This window comes from Stegastes partitus, unplaced genomic scaffold (genome assembly GCF_000690725.1).
Source record: "Stegastes partitus isolate 25-593 unplaced genomic scaffold, Stegastes_partitus-1.0.2 Scaffold243, whole genome shotgun sequence".
Taxonomy (NCBI): domain Eukaryota; kingdom Metazoa; phylum Chordata; class Actinopteri; family Pomacentridae; genus Stegastes; species Stegastes partitus.
Window position 1 is genome coordinate 21709 of NW_007577974.1, and position 12379 is coordinate 34087.

General features: G+C 42.7%; 1 protein-coding gene across 3 annotated transcripts in view; it reads right to left on the reverse strand.

Annotated features, from left to right (window-relative positions):
• The window catches only part of brsk2b (BR serine/threonine kinase 2b), a 182750-nt gene that overhangs the window by 19250 nt on the left and 151121 nt on the right, over nt 1-12379 (reverse strand). For all 3 annotated transcript variants that reach the window (XM_008281743.1, XM_008281742.1, XM_008281741.1), the window contains exons 8-10: nt 10842-10988; nt 4099-4130; nt 707-871 (exon numbers count right to left, since the gene is read on the reverse strand). In XM_008281743.1, coding sequence (XP_008279965.1) covers nt 707-871; nt 4099-4130; nt 10842-10988 — 344 coding nt within the window. The remainder of the gene's footprint in view (nt 1-706; nt 872-4098; nt 4131-10841; nt 10989-12379) is intronic.

The following is a 12379-nucleotide window of genomic DNA, read 5'->3' on the forward strand; positions in this document are numbered from 1 at the left end:
GAAAGCGGTAGGAGGCAAAGAGACAAGGACCTGCAACTTCAGCTAAAATGAAGCAGGGGAAGGGAGATGGAGAACACAGATTTTCCTCCAGTCCAGCACTATTACGAGATTTTCCCAGGAGGGGGGGAAGGAAGCAAACGGAAGGGATGGGGAGAGGCCATGGAGATAGAGTGTTTTAGCATTAAACGGGAGAAGCAGGGTAAATGTAAAGTAGATTAAAAGAGAACGAAAACTTTAAAGAAAAAAAAAAGCTAGTATTCCCATATTAGTAACAGACACAGAGGACTGCTGGGGTGAAGCATCACCGGCATTAATGCATATTTACTCGTGGAAACGTGTAACCGAGACACAAATATTATCGGCGGGAGCATCAACAGTGTGACCCGGGAGCATGTTCACAGAGCAAACCAGGACCGGTTTGGGGGGAATGTACCCAGTGGCAGGCGATGTAAGCGCTGTGTGATAACAGTTAAGTGATCTATGGCTCCCAACATCTAAAGTGACAGCCTCGCAGGATTTCATAAGAGCCGGGGAAAACCAAGGCTGAGTGTGCACACTGACACAACACTGCAGTCCCTCCTCTGCTTCTATTCTCACAGTTCCATCCTCTCCTTCTTTTTCCCCTCTCGTTCATCTACTAAACCATACTTCGATCCTCTCTCTCTCTCCCGTCCCCCCCCTCCATGCAGCACATTTATTCACTCACTCGTCTGAGAGCAGGTCTTTCAGTAGTTTGTTTTTGTCCCTGAAGCAGCCCAGAGAGTGCATGCTGTCCAGTACGTCTGGGTCGATGTCGTCCGCGGAGGGCAGGCTGCGGATGGTCACCTTCCTGGGCACAGGCTGCTCTGGCTCTGGTTCGTTTTTGCCCCCTCTGGGAACGCACAGAAATTACAACACAAATAAGGACACGGTCGGCCATCTTGGTCCCCACTGCTGCAATATTCAGTGAGTTTAAAAACACATTACAAGCACTTCCCCTCGCTCACGACAGCATCCCACATTGTGGAAGTTTATCCGCTACAAACACGATATGCAGTATGCAAAGCTGTTTGTTTACCTCCAGTGATTTGCCTCATGACCTCAGTTTACATTATGAAACTTTCATAGTCACATACGTTCCCCGGGGTTAGTCAGTTTTTTTTTGTTTCAGAGGGTGAACAGGGGTCGTGGTGCTCACCAAGATGCAGGAAGACAACTTAGTCACGTTGGTAAGTTTTTGCGATCTGCCCTCCTGGCTTGTTTTCCAAACTTACTTTCTGCATTATTCCCTCCTTTTATTTTTTATTTTTTGCCCAGACACTCTCCTAGTTATGTCACTTCGCTCTGTCTCTCCTTCGCCTGCACAAGCCGGCGTTTATTCTTTAGGATTTAAAATAAAAGGCTAAGCTGCACTGACACCATTTTTCTTTAGAGGACTTCTGTAACGTTCTTGTGCCAATGCACACAGACTCTGATATACGGACAGATCTGAGTCAATACGCCGGGTTTCTTTTTTTTTTCCTTTCTATTATTCTTCCTTCTGGTGAACCCAGTGAAGCATAAACCCCATAGGCAGCTATTACAATGACACGAACCTCCACTTTTCTATAAGCTGAGATCTGCAGAGACTGTTCACCTCACATAACCCCCAACCCCCCGGCTTCATTAATGTGCATATATCACAGTCAATCATCAATAAATCAGGCCTGATTTAAGTTTATTTTAATTGCTTTAGTTCGCTGCGATATTGAATTATAATACATTACACTAATCTTTCTAAACTATTCAAGAAAAAAATGTAACCTTATAACCTTTATTAAGGTAGTAGGGCTGTTATGGAGGACTGCAATAGTTCTACATCGGGGTTCCTGTTCAGGTAACCATGAGTCAAGTAACGACACTTTGGCCCGGTTCTGTTTATTCAGCAGGTGCTGCTCAAAAACTAATAAAAACTTTAAATTATTCAAATTTAACTTAATTCTTCACTTCACATTTTTTTGCTTCTGCTTTGCACAAATACACATATTTTTATTTTTAATTACTTTTCTTTATTCTTCTTCTTCTTCTTCTTCTTCTTCTTATTATTATTATTATTATTATTATTTTTATTTTTATTTTTTTAGCTATTTTTGCATTTTTATCTTGTGCATTGTACCTTACTGTGTATTTATTGTTGCACAAACTCACCAGAACAAATTATTGTGTAAACGATACCTGGCAGTAAATCTGTTTCTGATTCTGATTCTGAAGAATTTGGAGTTTCTGGACTCGTTTGAACATTTTTAGTTTGGTGGTTTGTACACATCACTGCCTGTGTTTGTGAGTTCGCTCCAGGAAACAGCCGCCTTCATCAGACGAACATGCCTCTCATTCATTCATTCATTCATTCATTCATTCATTCATTCATTCATTCATTCATTCATTCATTCATTCGTTCATTCATTCATTCACTCATTCATTCATTCATTCATTCATTCACTTGACAAGCCAGCCATGCCATGCAAATAGACAGACAGCCAGGCAACTTCCTCACTGGCCAAACTCAAACCACATTAGTCTTCGGCTCCAGCTCTTGTCTCCTCGTGTTTCTTTTATCAGTCTCGCTGTCTGTTTGCATGATCCTTCAGTGCAGGACAGAAACCATAACTCAGTCCCTTCCTAGACTCACACTCACCTCCCATGACTCATCTTTAGTATTTTACCACAAAAAAACAAAAAAAAATCTTGAATTAAACATTAAAGTTTTTGATTCTAATCTGATTATCAGGTCAAAAAAAAAAAAAAAAAAATGCATCCAGAGTGAATCGATGATTTTTTATTTTTTTTTAGATTTGAAAAAAACTTGATCCTCTATAGATAAAAGTGGAATACTTAAACAAAAGAGTCTTTTTTTGGGGGTCATTTTCATAATTAGGGTTCCAGATGATTAACCTCTAACATCAGGTTGTTTTTGCTATGTGGTGGTCTCATGATGCCAAGATCCAAACAGCTCTCTAAGGCCTTCACAGAAAGCTTTGTGGATGACTACGAGTCTGATTCACAAGATTAAAGATAAATCATTCCACCGAGAGGCTCGCGATTTGTCCAGAACATGCCGCCCCATTAAATTCAGCCAAAGAGCAGATCTAAAAATCTCTACAAACCCTCAACTTTCATCACAGGATCTGCAGGTAACCGAATATCAGACCACGACCACAGTTTGCCAGTGAAGCAGGAGTCCAGGCATTTTGGAATAATACGCTCTGAACAGACGAATCAAAGACAGAGATGTTTGGCCGCAGTAACAGTGGACACGTCTGGCTCCGACCAAAAGCAGCTTTTCATGAAGGGAACCTCGGACCAACTGTGAAACATGGCAGTTGAAATGTTTTGTTTCGGGGGGGTTGCTGACAACGAGGCAGCTTGCAGTCATTGATTTAAATATGAATTCTGTCTGAGTGTCAAGAAAAGAAGAAAAAAAAACAGCAAAGATTTGAAGGAGATTTGAAATCGGGGCTTTAGAGGAATTTTGCAGGGAAAATTGGTCAATAAATTCTGCAAGGTGATGCCAGAGTCTGGTGGACAATCACACAAAGGACAAAACCAGCTTAGAGATACAGAAGAATATCACATCGATTGATATTTCTGTTCAATAAAAGATTAAAAAAAGCTAATTTTCCTCGTGATGCTGCTCAAGTGGACCCCCTTTATCTACTGTATCTACAGCATGTTTTACGTCATTTAAAACCGCATCTTCTAACCTTCATCTGTTCAGAACTGCACTACAAACATTCTCAAAAAGATTTATGTTAGCTTAAAAAGGCGGGCACGCTCTGTTATTAATGCTAAACGACGGGTACACTGAGGTTACGTGGGTTGAGTCTCCGCTCCCTCCACCCTGCCCCCTGTTCGGCTGACCATATGCTGCACATCCTCTTTCATGCACTACCAATTTACCCCCACATCCCCGAGAGTGGAGTCATGCCCTGTTTAAATGTACTGCCATGTACAGAGCTGAAACTCAAAGTCATTTTTCATGTGGTAGCACCCCTCAGGTCTCCAACCCCTGCAGAATAGTCGAAGAGAGGAAGCGGGGGTGTGTGTGGAAAAAGGAAGAAGAAGAAAAAACAGAGTACTCACATGTACCACGTGTGCTTCTGGATCTGTTCTAACTGTAAAAGAAACGAGGGAGAAAAATGCAGGTCAGTACACAAACAATAAATTGATTTGAATAAGAAATTAATCAAAGGCGGCAGAATGAAGCAGAAAGAATCACCTGTTTGCTATCGTGTGGCTGCAGTAAATCTTTCAGTAAGCTTACTAGCTTAAAGGAAATACAACAGGGCAATATGGCCAGGTTCAATAGTGGAAGTAAATAATGAGGCCTTCAAATATTAATACTGCCAATGGGGCGGGAAAAAAAAAAAACGGGAACGAGAGACGGTGCAGCCAGAGCGGAGGAGAGAGAGGTGATACGACTATAAACAGAGAATATTATCTCCCTCTCACACGCCGCTGACCCTGCCAAGCCCTCTGGTCCAAAGGGAATCTCCCATTCTCATTCTCTTCCCATCTCTCTTACTCACACACACACCGGCTTCCTTAACACTGCTCTTGTCGTCACACTTTTAATGCGACCACTTTGTCACCGACACTGTCAACACGGGGTTTGTGTTGTTTTTTTTGCCCAAAAAGGAAAGAAAGTGTGAGCAAAAGGGCGACAAAGGAAGATGTCTGTGAGAATGACTCGACCGGGTTTCAAATGCCCACAGAAGGAAAGAAGAAAAACAGGATCAATGTCACTGTAGGGACTTTTTAATTTGCTCGTGCTGTTGTTGTGGAACCACAGGAGATACACATAGCAGCTCTAATTATTGTCACTTATTCAGAGGCATAGTTCTTGTGTATGTGTCTCCATCAATGTCTTGACGTTTCCACGCATCCCACAGGATCCACCTCTGCGCTTCTGCACTAATGAATGCCTTCATGTGATATTAGTGCAATCACAGAGCCGGCGCCGGACTGTGATTACTGACTATAGGTGACTCCTGTCTGTTTCTGCAGAGGTCACGGTATTGACAGAGACACCCTGGCTGTCAGATACAGGCCAGTGGGTGACCTAGTCTCTCTGACTTTTATTGAAGGCCTGGAGGCAAGAGACCGGTATCACACACATGCTTGAAAGTGATGTGGTTTGAAATGCAGAATCACATCAATCAGTCTCTAAAGGTGTCACAACCAATTCCAGCGGCTTTCAGGCAGAGGGACCGCCGCTATAAAACTACGCCGGCTGGGTCTGTGTGAGAGCTCATCCCGGCGTGCTTTTATTTGGGCGCTGCATAAATTAATTCTCGTACATTTGCATTTATACGGGTGCTGGTCTGCATGCGTCTCAGTCGTATAGTTCTGAGCAGGGAGAAGTGAGGACCTGTTCTGTCCTACCTAAAGCCTAATCACACATTAACCCTTTATAGGGCACTGCTTGAAATACAGTCGTGACTCATTAATCTAACACTAAATGTAAAACCTTCTCTTATGTCGGATTGTCAAGACGGAGGTCGAGATACAAGGAGGGCTTGTAGCTTGAAGGCTCATTTGTTGTTAATATTTATTGTTTATAGTTGTTATAATAACTAGTAGGGCTGGTCCCAATAGCACTTTCTGGTCTCTGGATATTCAGGCCCAATTAATGATGAATATCAGAGCATTCGGTGTGGTCGGGGGACACTTCCACCCCGGGACAGCGCTCCGTCGGGGTGGAAGTGGCCAGAACGCACAGGCAGTACTTGGCTGCTGATGCTAGTTTAGTTAGTGCTCACACTTCTGTTTCTACCATCCATGTCTACTTCCGTAAACACTGAGCACGCTCACTGCGTGTGACATCATCGTGTCCTCTTCTGCGCATGCGGGACACTTTTGGGTTGTATGAAGTTCACACAGCAGATCACATACAAGTCGCATTGAACTGGAAACGTGAACGAACTCGCAAAGAAATCGGATTTCACAAAAAAATCTGAGTTGAGCATTAAGTCCTGCAGTGTGAACGTAGCCAATCTGTGGGATTGTTCAGTCAGATAATACGCCGTCATCCTGATTGGTGACATAAGACGTCACGTCGGAGTCGGAATCCAAGGCTGTCGGTATGTTAAGGCTGTTTTTCATGGGTTCTGTTCGTTTTTCCGAAAAACCTGTCGGATAGCAAAGTTTAGGATTGTTAAGGGTCGGATTATGGAGTCACGACTGTATTTGGAAAATGAAAATTTCAACCCTAGGGTGTTACTGAAGGATATTTCAAGATATTTGTATTTTTGTGACTTAAAAAAAAAAAAGTAACGTAATAACTCTTGGCCAATAACGTACTAACTTATTACGTTATCGGTTCAGGACTTTCATTACGTTATTGGCCGTTGTTACGTTATTGACGTCTACAAGGGTTAAGTCAAAAATTCACTTTAAAAAAAGAATATGACTTTAGTTTAACCACATAGAAACAAATTATACCAAAGAAATTTATAATATGGGGAAAAACAAACAGCTAAAATCTCAAGAAAGGACAAAAAAAAAGAAAAGAAACAACACTGCGCTGTTTTTGTGAGCTCTATTCCTGCAAAGTGCCGTCTGGTTTTATGAAAATCAAAAAAACCCAACTTCAAACCCAACACCACACGTACAACTGTTGCACAGTTTGGTTGGAGCCTTTAACCTTTAAACCCGTCACAGTTTCTGTAATTACTGCTCTCTTTGTGAGGCAGGTTTGCTAAGTGAGCAGCAACACAAGTGGCCTTTTTCAAGAACAGAAGCAGAGAGATGGAGAGACAGCGCACGCCAAGATTCTTTAATGGAGGCCTTTAAACCTTTGATTCCCAAACAGCTTCTGATGTGTTTGGCTCCTGTCACATTTTGCCTCACTGTGGGCTGATTTTTCACTGCAGCATAAAGTCTTGCAGCCTCTATGGAAACGACACAACCGTGACAAAGAGCAGCGAGAACTTAAAAATGTCCCGTGTGCAGCACGATACGGTTATGATGCCATTAATCACAAAAAAAGGAAAAAAAATTGATGTTTATTTTACAAAAAATGAAAAAAAAAATGGAATCAACATGAACAACATTTTCTTAAATACTGGGAATAAAACAACTGGTATCTCAACGTGCTCTAGATATTTTACTACTTGTAGATTTGATCTTGTTTCCACACCTGTCCTTATCTGCTCTGTGCAAAGACAGCTGCAGTTCAACTCTTTTCAGCTCAATAGTCGCTGAATTTTCATCATGTGATTGTTGTTCTGGGCCGACTCAGTTATGACTTCTCAGTTATTCAGAGGAAAGCAGATTTTTTATTTTATTTTATTTTATTTTATTTTACAGGATCTGATTGAATCAATCTATTTATTTTTGTGAATATTTAACCCTAAGCAGGACTTTTGGGGTCTGCTGGACCCCAGGCCATTTAGTGTAGGGGGCAGGTATCATTTTTTTAAAATTTTATTTTATTTTTGAAGATTTTTTTTTTTTTTAAATATAAAAAGAGGGACATGTGTCACGCATTTGGAAGCAAAATACGTCAACTTCAGAAAATCACAACATTTATTTAGCCTAGTATAACAGTCTATAATGAATACCAACAAATATTTGGACCCCGAAAGACCTTCTACGTAATGAAAGTCCTGAACAGGATTAAATGAGACGTGTAGAATAAAGTGATTTTGATATAATATCCCGATTTAAGCTCGGATTTTAGCTTCCCGGCACGCCACAGATGACAGAAGTTCAAGGACTGTGTGAAAGTTGAAAATCTAAAGATTCTTTCTACTCTTACGGTTTCCGTCTCTGATAAATGGTGTAAATTTGGCAACTTTCTAAAGTCAACAAGCCGTTCAAAGCTGCTGCCGGGTTAAAAGGTCACACGGGTGTCAAAGGAACGAAACAAAGTGTTTGTTAAAAGTTTTTAAGAGTCTAATTTCTGATTGAGGTAAATATTATTTGGCACTTGGGGAGCTACAGAACAAATACGCAGACTTCCTTTATTTCCGATCCAGCAGCCTTGGTGCTTCATCTACTCCATCCCCACGAGGGTGTTATCTATCTGTGATGAACTGCTCTTTAATATAATGAGCTTGCCAATCCTCTTCATTAGCCAGGTATCACGAGGAGACAGATCTTTTCAGGGCGTCTGTGTTCCTTTGAGTGGTGAAGATGAGATGATTTTGTCGAGGTGGCTGGCCCAGTTGCCTCCGGGGCCCCCGACTACACAGGCAGGAAATGAAGAGAAAAGCTTTTATTGGGCTAAGCCCCTTAAGCCCGGGTACGTGCCCTCCCACTCAGACTCTGAGGGGGCCTCGGCTTTGTGTGTGTTTACTTGTGTGCATGTACTTTTCGAAATCTAATTAACAGACGACGGCAACAGACAGAGCCAGTAGTTATGGTCTGATTACCCAATCGATTTGATTCAACAAGCCATTGTCAACATTATTATGAAAAATAATCCCGAGCAAAAGAGTGTCGTGTTCTCTTATGATGTCACTCCCACCCTTGGGCGCACCTGTCTCGTCTCTGACCGCTAAACTCCAGGAAACGCTCAATCTAACAAGGCTGTTTGACATTCTGCGAGGTTACAACGCATCCCCAGAGCTCTGTTTGGACTCCTCGTGTAAGAGGAGGCGGGGGGGAAGCAGACAGGTAGCATATTCTCTCCCAGCAGCTTGGTCTGTGCGTAACCCTTTGTCGAGGACATCGCTGGAGGCCGGTGGACATACCGAGGGGATCTCAGGGTGACCCGTCCTCATCACGCAGAGAGGAACAGGAAAATAAAGCATATAGTGTGCATACAGCATAATAATTTCTAGCTTATGTTGCAACGCTGCAGCTTATCTGAGCATCTTCACCTGCAACTGAGCATCTTTCTCAAGTTTTTTTTTTTTCCACTCGTGTCCTTCACATGTCTGTTTTTTTACCCTTAGCTACATGTGGAAACTCAGCAGCACCAAGAGACCACATTTAAAATAGAGCTACCTGTAGTGCCTGGAGAGGCTGCGTGCATGCAGTACGTGTATAAAAAGAAGGAAGCTTTTTATTTTTTAAGTTGTCTGCATCCGTGTGCGTTTTCTGAAATGCAGGACGACAACAAAGGGCATGTCTCTGTAAAGAATGTACTTTCTGAAATATCTTAGCCGCTTTTATCATTTACATTTCCCTTTGTCCACGCTTCCCTTTCTTTCTTATCCCGGCTGGCTCTCTACCCTTCTCTGTTCTCGTCCAGCCACCTTGCCAAGGTGATCAGCTGCTGTGTAGGAGAAGTGACTGGCATTGTGAGGAGTTTGCTGAGCGGCGCAGAGGCAGCGGCCCTCTCCTGAATTAACACGATGTACTTGAAGGAGAATTCAAACGGATTCGGGGACACAATGGAGGGGAACACACAAAAACAAACAGACAGACAAAAGGCTGGCCCGGCAGTGGCAAACTGATATTAGACATTTTAGTGTGTATCTCTGCCTTCTTGCTCTCCGCTTGGAATACAAGTTTGCTGTGAAAAATAATCATCTGCCTCTGAACGCAGACCTGATGTGTCTGTTTATTTCCAGACTACATTTAAATATGATTAGCTGCATCTACAACATAATTACCAATCACTGCAGGAACAGGGGATATTAAATGCCGAAACAGTAGAGAGTAATGTGTGGGTTTGGGTCGGCGAGCGAGAAAAAAACCAAACAGCTACATCAGTCTTCGCTTGGTACTTGGGAGGCTGGTTTGCTCCGTGCATCTCGGACAACTTTTCCACAGCTCTGTGGATTTAGGGCGTCTCATTTGCTCTCGTCTCTTCATCTAATCCTACACTGAGTCGATGACACCGAGATCAGGGCTCTGTGGGGCATCTCTTCATTAAAGACAGTTCTCAAATGACTCCGGCCGCATGTCTGAGCTCGTTGTCACGCTTCAGAGTGAATGTGGGGCTGATCAGATGCCTCCCCGCTGGTGCCGTGTGATGTCTGAAAATGTAGTTTTTGAAACTGCCTACAACTTCTGCACAGTTCAGGTCTGTTTGAACCACTCGGCTCTATAATAGGGTACTGAGATTTTTATATATTGTCACGCTATGTATACTGCTACCAAACCTGAAGATACAGTCGACCTCAGATTTATTCACAACCTCCCGTTAAAGAAGGAAAAAAACAGCTGAAATAAGTTGAAATTGACAAAAGTAATAATAAATAAAAATTGAATGAACATCATGACATTGCTTTTGAATTGTGGTTCAACAGAAATATAAAAGAAACAACAAAAAAACAAACATGATGGGACCCGTAAACTAATATTTAGCTGAACAACCCTTTGAGCCAATCAGGTGTTTTCTGCACCTGTTGACAGCTATTTTGGCCCACTGCTCATTGGCAAAGTGCTCCAATTTCTCCAGGACATTTTTATTTTTTTTAATTATTCTTTTCACCCACAATTCAAAAGCAACGTCCTATTTCACTAAATTAGAATTTAGCAAATTTTTATCTATTATTACTTTTTTCAGTTTCTAATTATTTGAGTGACTATTGTGAATTTTGCCTTTTCTCTAATGGAAGGAGAGGAATACATCTGAGGACGACTGTATCTATATATTCCTCCTCAGACATTCCTGCTAAAACCAAGCATGCACAGTTCCTGGAGCAGCCTCTACTCGCTCAGGAAGGTTTTTTCACATGACTTTGGAGCATCAAAACAGTGAGGAAGACATCCCCAAACTGGTGCCTCTGGTTGTAGCAAGAGGGTTGAAATTAAAAAGGGCCAAGCTCAAACCATGAAAAACAGGCCGTGAAAAAAAAACAAAACAGAGACGTATATGAACATGATCACAATTCTGTGTTATCATCCAGTCTCTTCACCGAACTGACCGTTAGTCTTTTTGAGGCGTCCACTTCGATCATGCCGCGGAGGAGGTTCTGACAGTCTGGAGGGATGAAGTGTGGCATGTGAAACACTCCCAACTTCACTTTCTCCAGAAGATTCCTTAAGTTGTCGTCATCAAACGGCAGGGCGCCCTGGAGGAACGCAAGAAGCACAGAGTCAGAGGAGGGTTTTTCTGAGTGTGGACTGGTGGATGGCAGACGTAGGATCAAAAATAATAAAAAAAAAAAAACAAGAAACAGTCTGCACTTGGTACAATAGCAACAGAAGAAAGGCCTTCACCCGATCAAGGGCAAAAAAAAGAGAGAGAGAAAAAAAAAAAGACTTTAAACGACTAACAAGGTTCGCCTGAAGAAACAAAAACCACATTTCGAGTCTTAATCCTGCACGACTTAAAGAATGGGCTCGCTTTCTCAACTTGTTCAGCTTCCAATTAGAGCGCCGTGCCCTCAACGGCGCCGCAAAAATAAATAATAAACAGCGGTGTGCCGAAAACGGGGCTTTTCTAATAATTACCCAGATTTCTCATTTACCTCGTTCATTTAGCATTCTCTCATCAGAGTCATTTATCAGAGGGTGCTGACATCTCACAGATGTGGCTGTTTGATGAATGGCAATCTCCTCCAGAAGAGAAGATGGAGAGGAGGAGGGGAGGAGGAAAAGGGGTGAGAGAGAGAGAGAAAGGCTGAGAAATGAAGAGGTAGTGGTGGTGGGGGAGGAAGGAGGAAAAAAAAAAAAAAAAAGAGAGGGTAGACTTGTGTAACGGATGATCTGAGCACAGCCTAACTGCTGGGGAGTGTGCACGTCTCCCACAATCAGACAAATGGTAATCTCGCAGCCAGACAGCAGGGACGAAAAGAGGGAGAAAGACAGCGCTCATCTGCAGTCAAACAACGGCGGCGGCGGCGGAAAAAACTTTTGTTTGGAGAAGTGCGGTCATGATGGAGATAATGGCAAACAACATCAGGTTTATGCAACACGAGAGTACAGCGAAGACTGACCTTAAAACAAGCGGCACGGAGACGTACGAGACGGACGGGGTGAGCGAGGAAGAGGCGAAAGCAAAAGACAAATACGCAGGGCCTGTGGCCAAAAGCTGCCCTGTCAGCATTGGTATTTATTTTGGGCTCTCCTCTTCTTTCGGTTTGACTGCGTGAATTATTCATGAGGCAGGAGTGTGTAGGAACTACAGTTACAGCTGTTGATGAAACAAAGCTTCGGGGCTGCACGGCTGGGGAACCACAGACATAATGTAGCTGGAGAATAGACCTGATTATGGATACAGCGTCGTGTGTTCATACAGGATAATGAATAAAAAGATGCTCCTATTCTCTGATCTTGGGTTGCGCAAGAACATCAGCTTGAGGGGAACATTTTTTTATTCTAAATGTGAGGATTTTGAGTCGAACTCCCCGGCACCTGAGTTTTCCATCCTTGGTCACTTCAGGCTCACGGTATCTTCTCGTCATCCATCCATCCATCCATTTTGTATACACTGCTTAATCCTCATTAGGGTCGCGGGGGG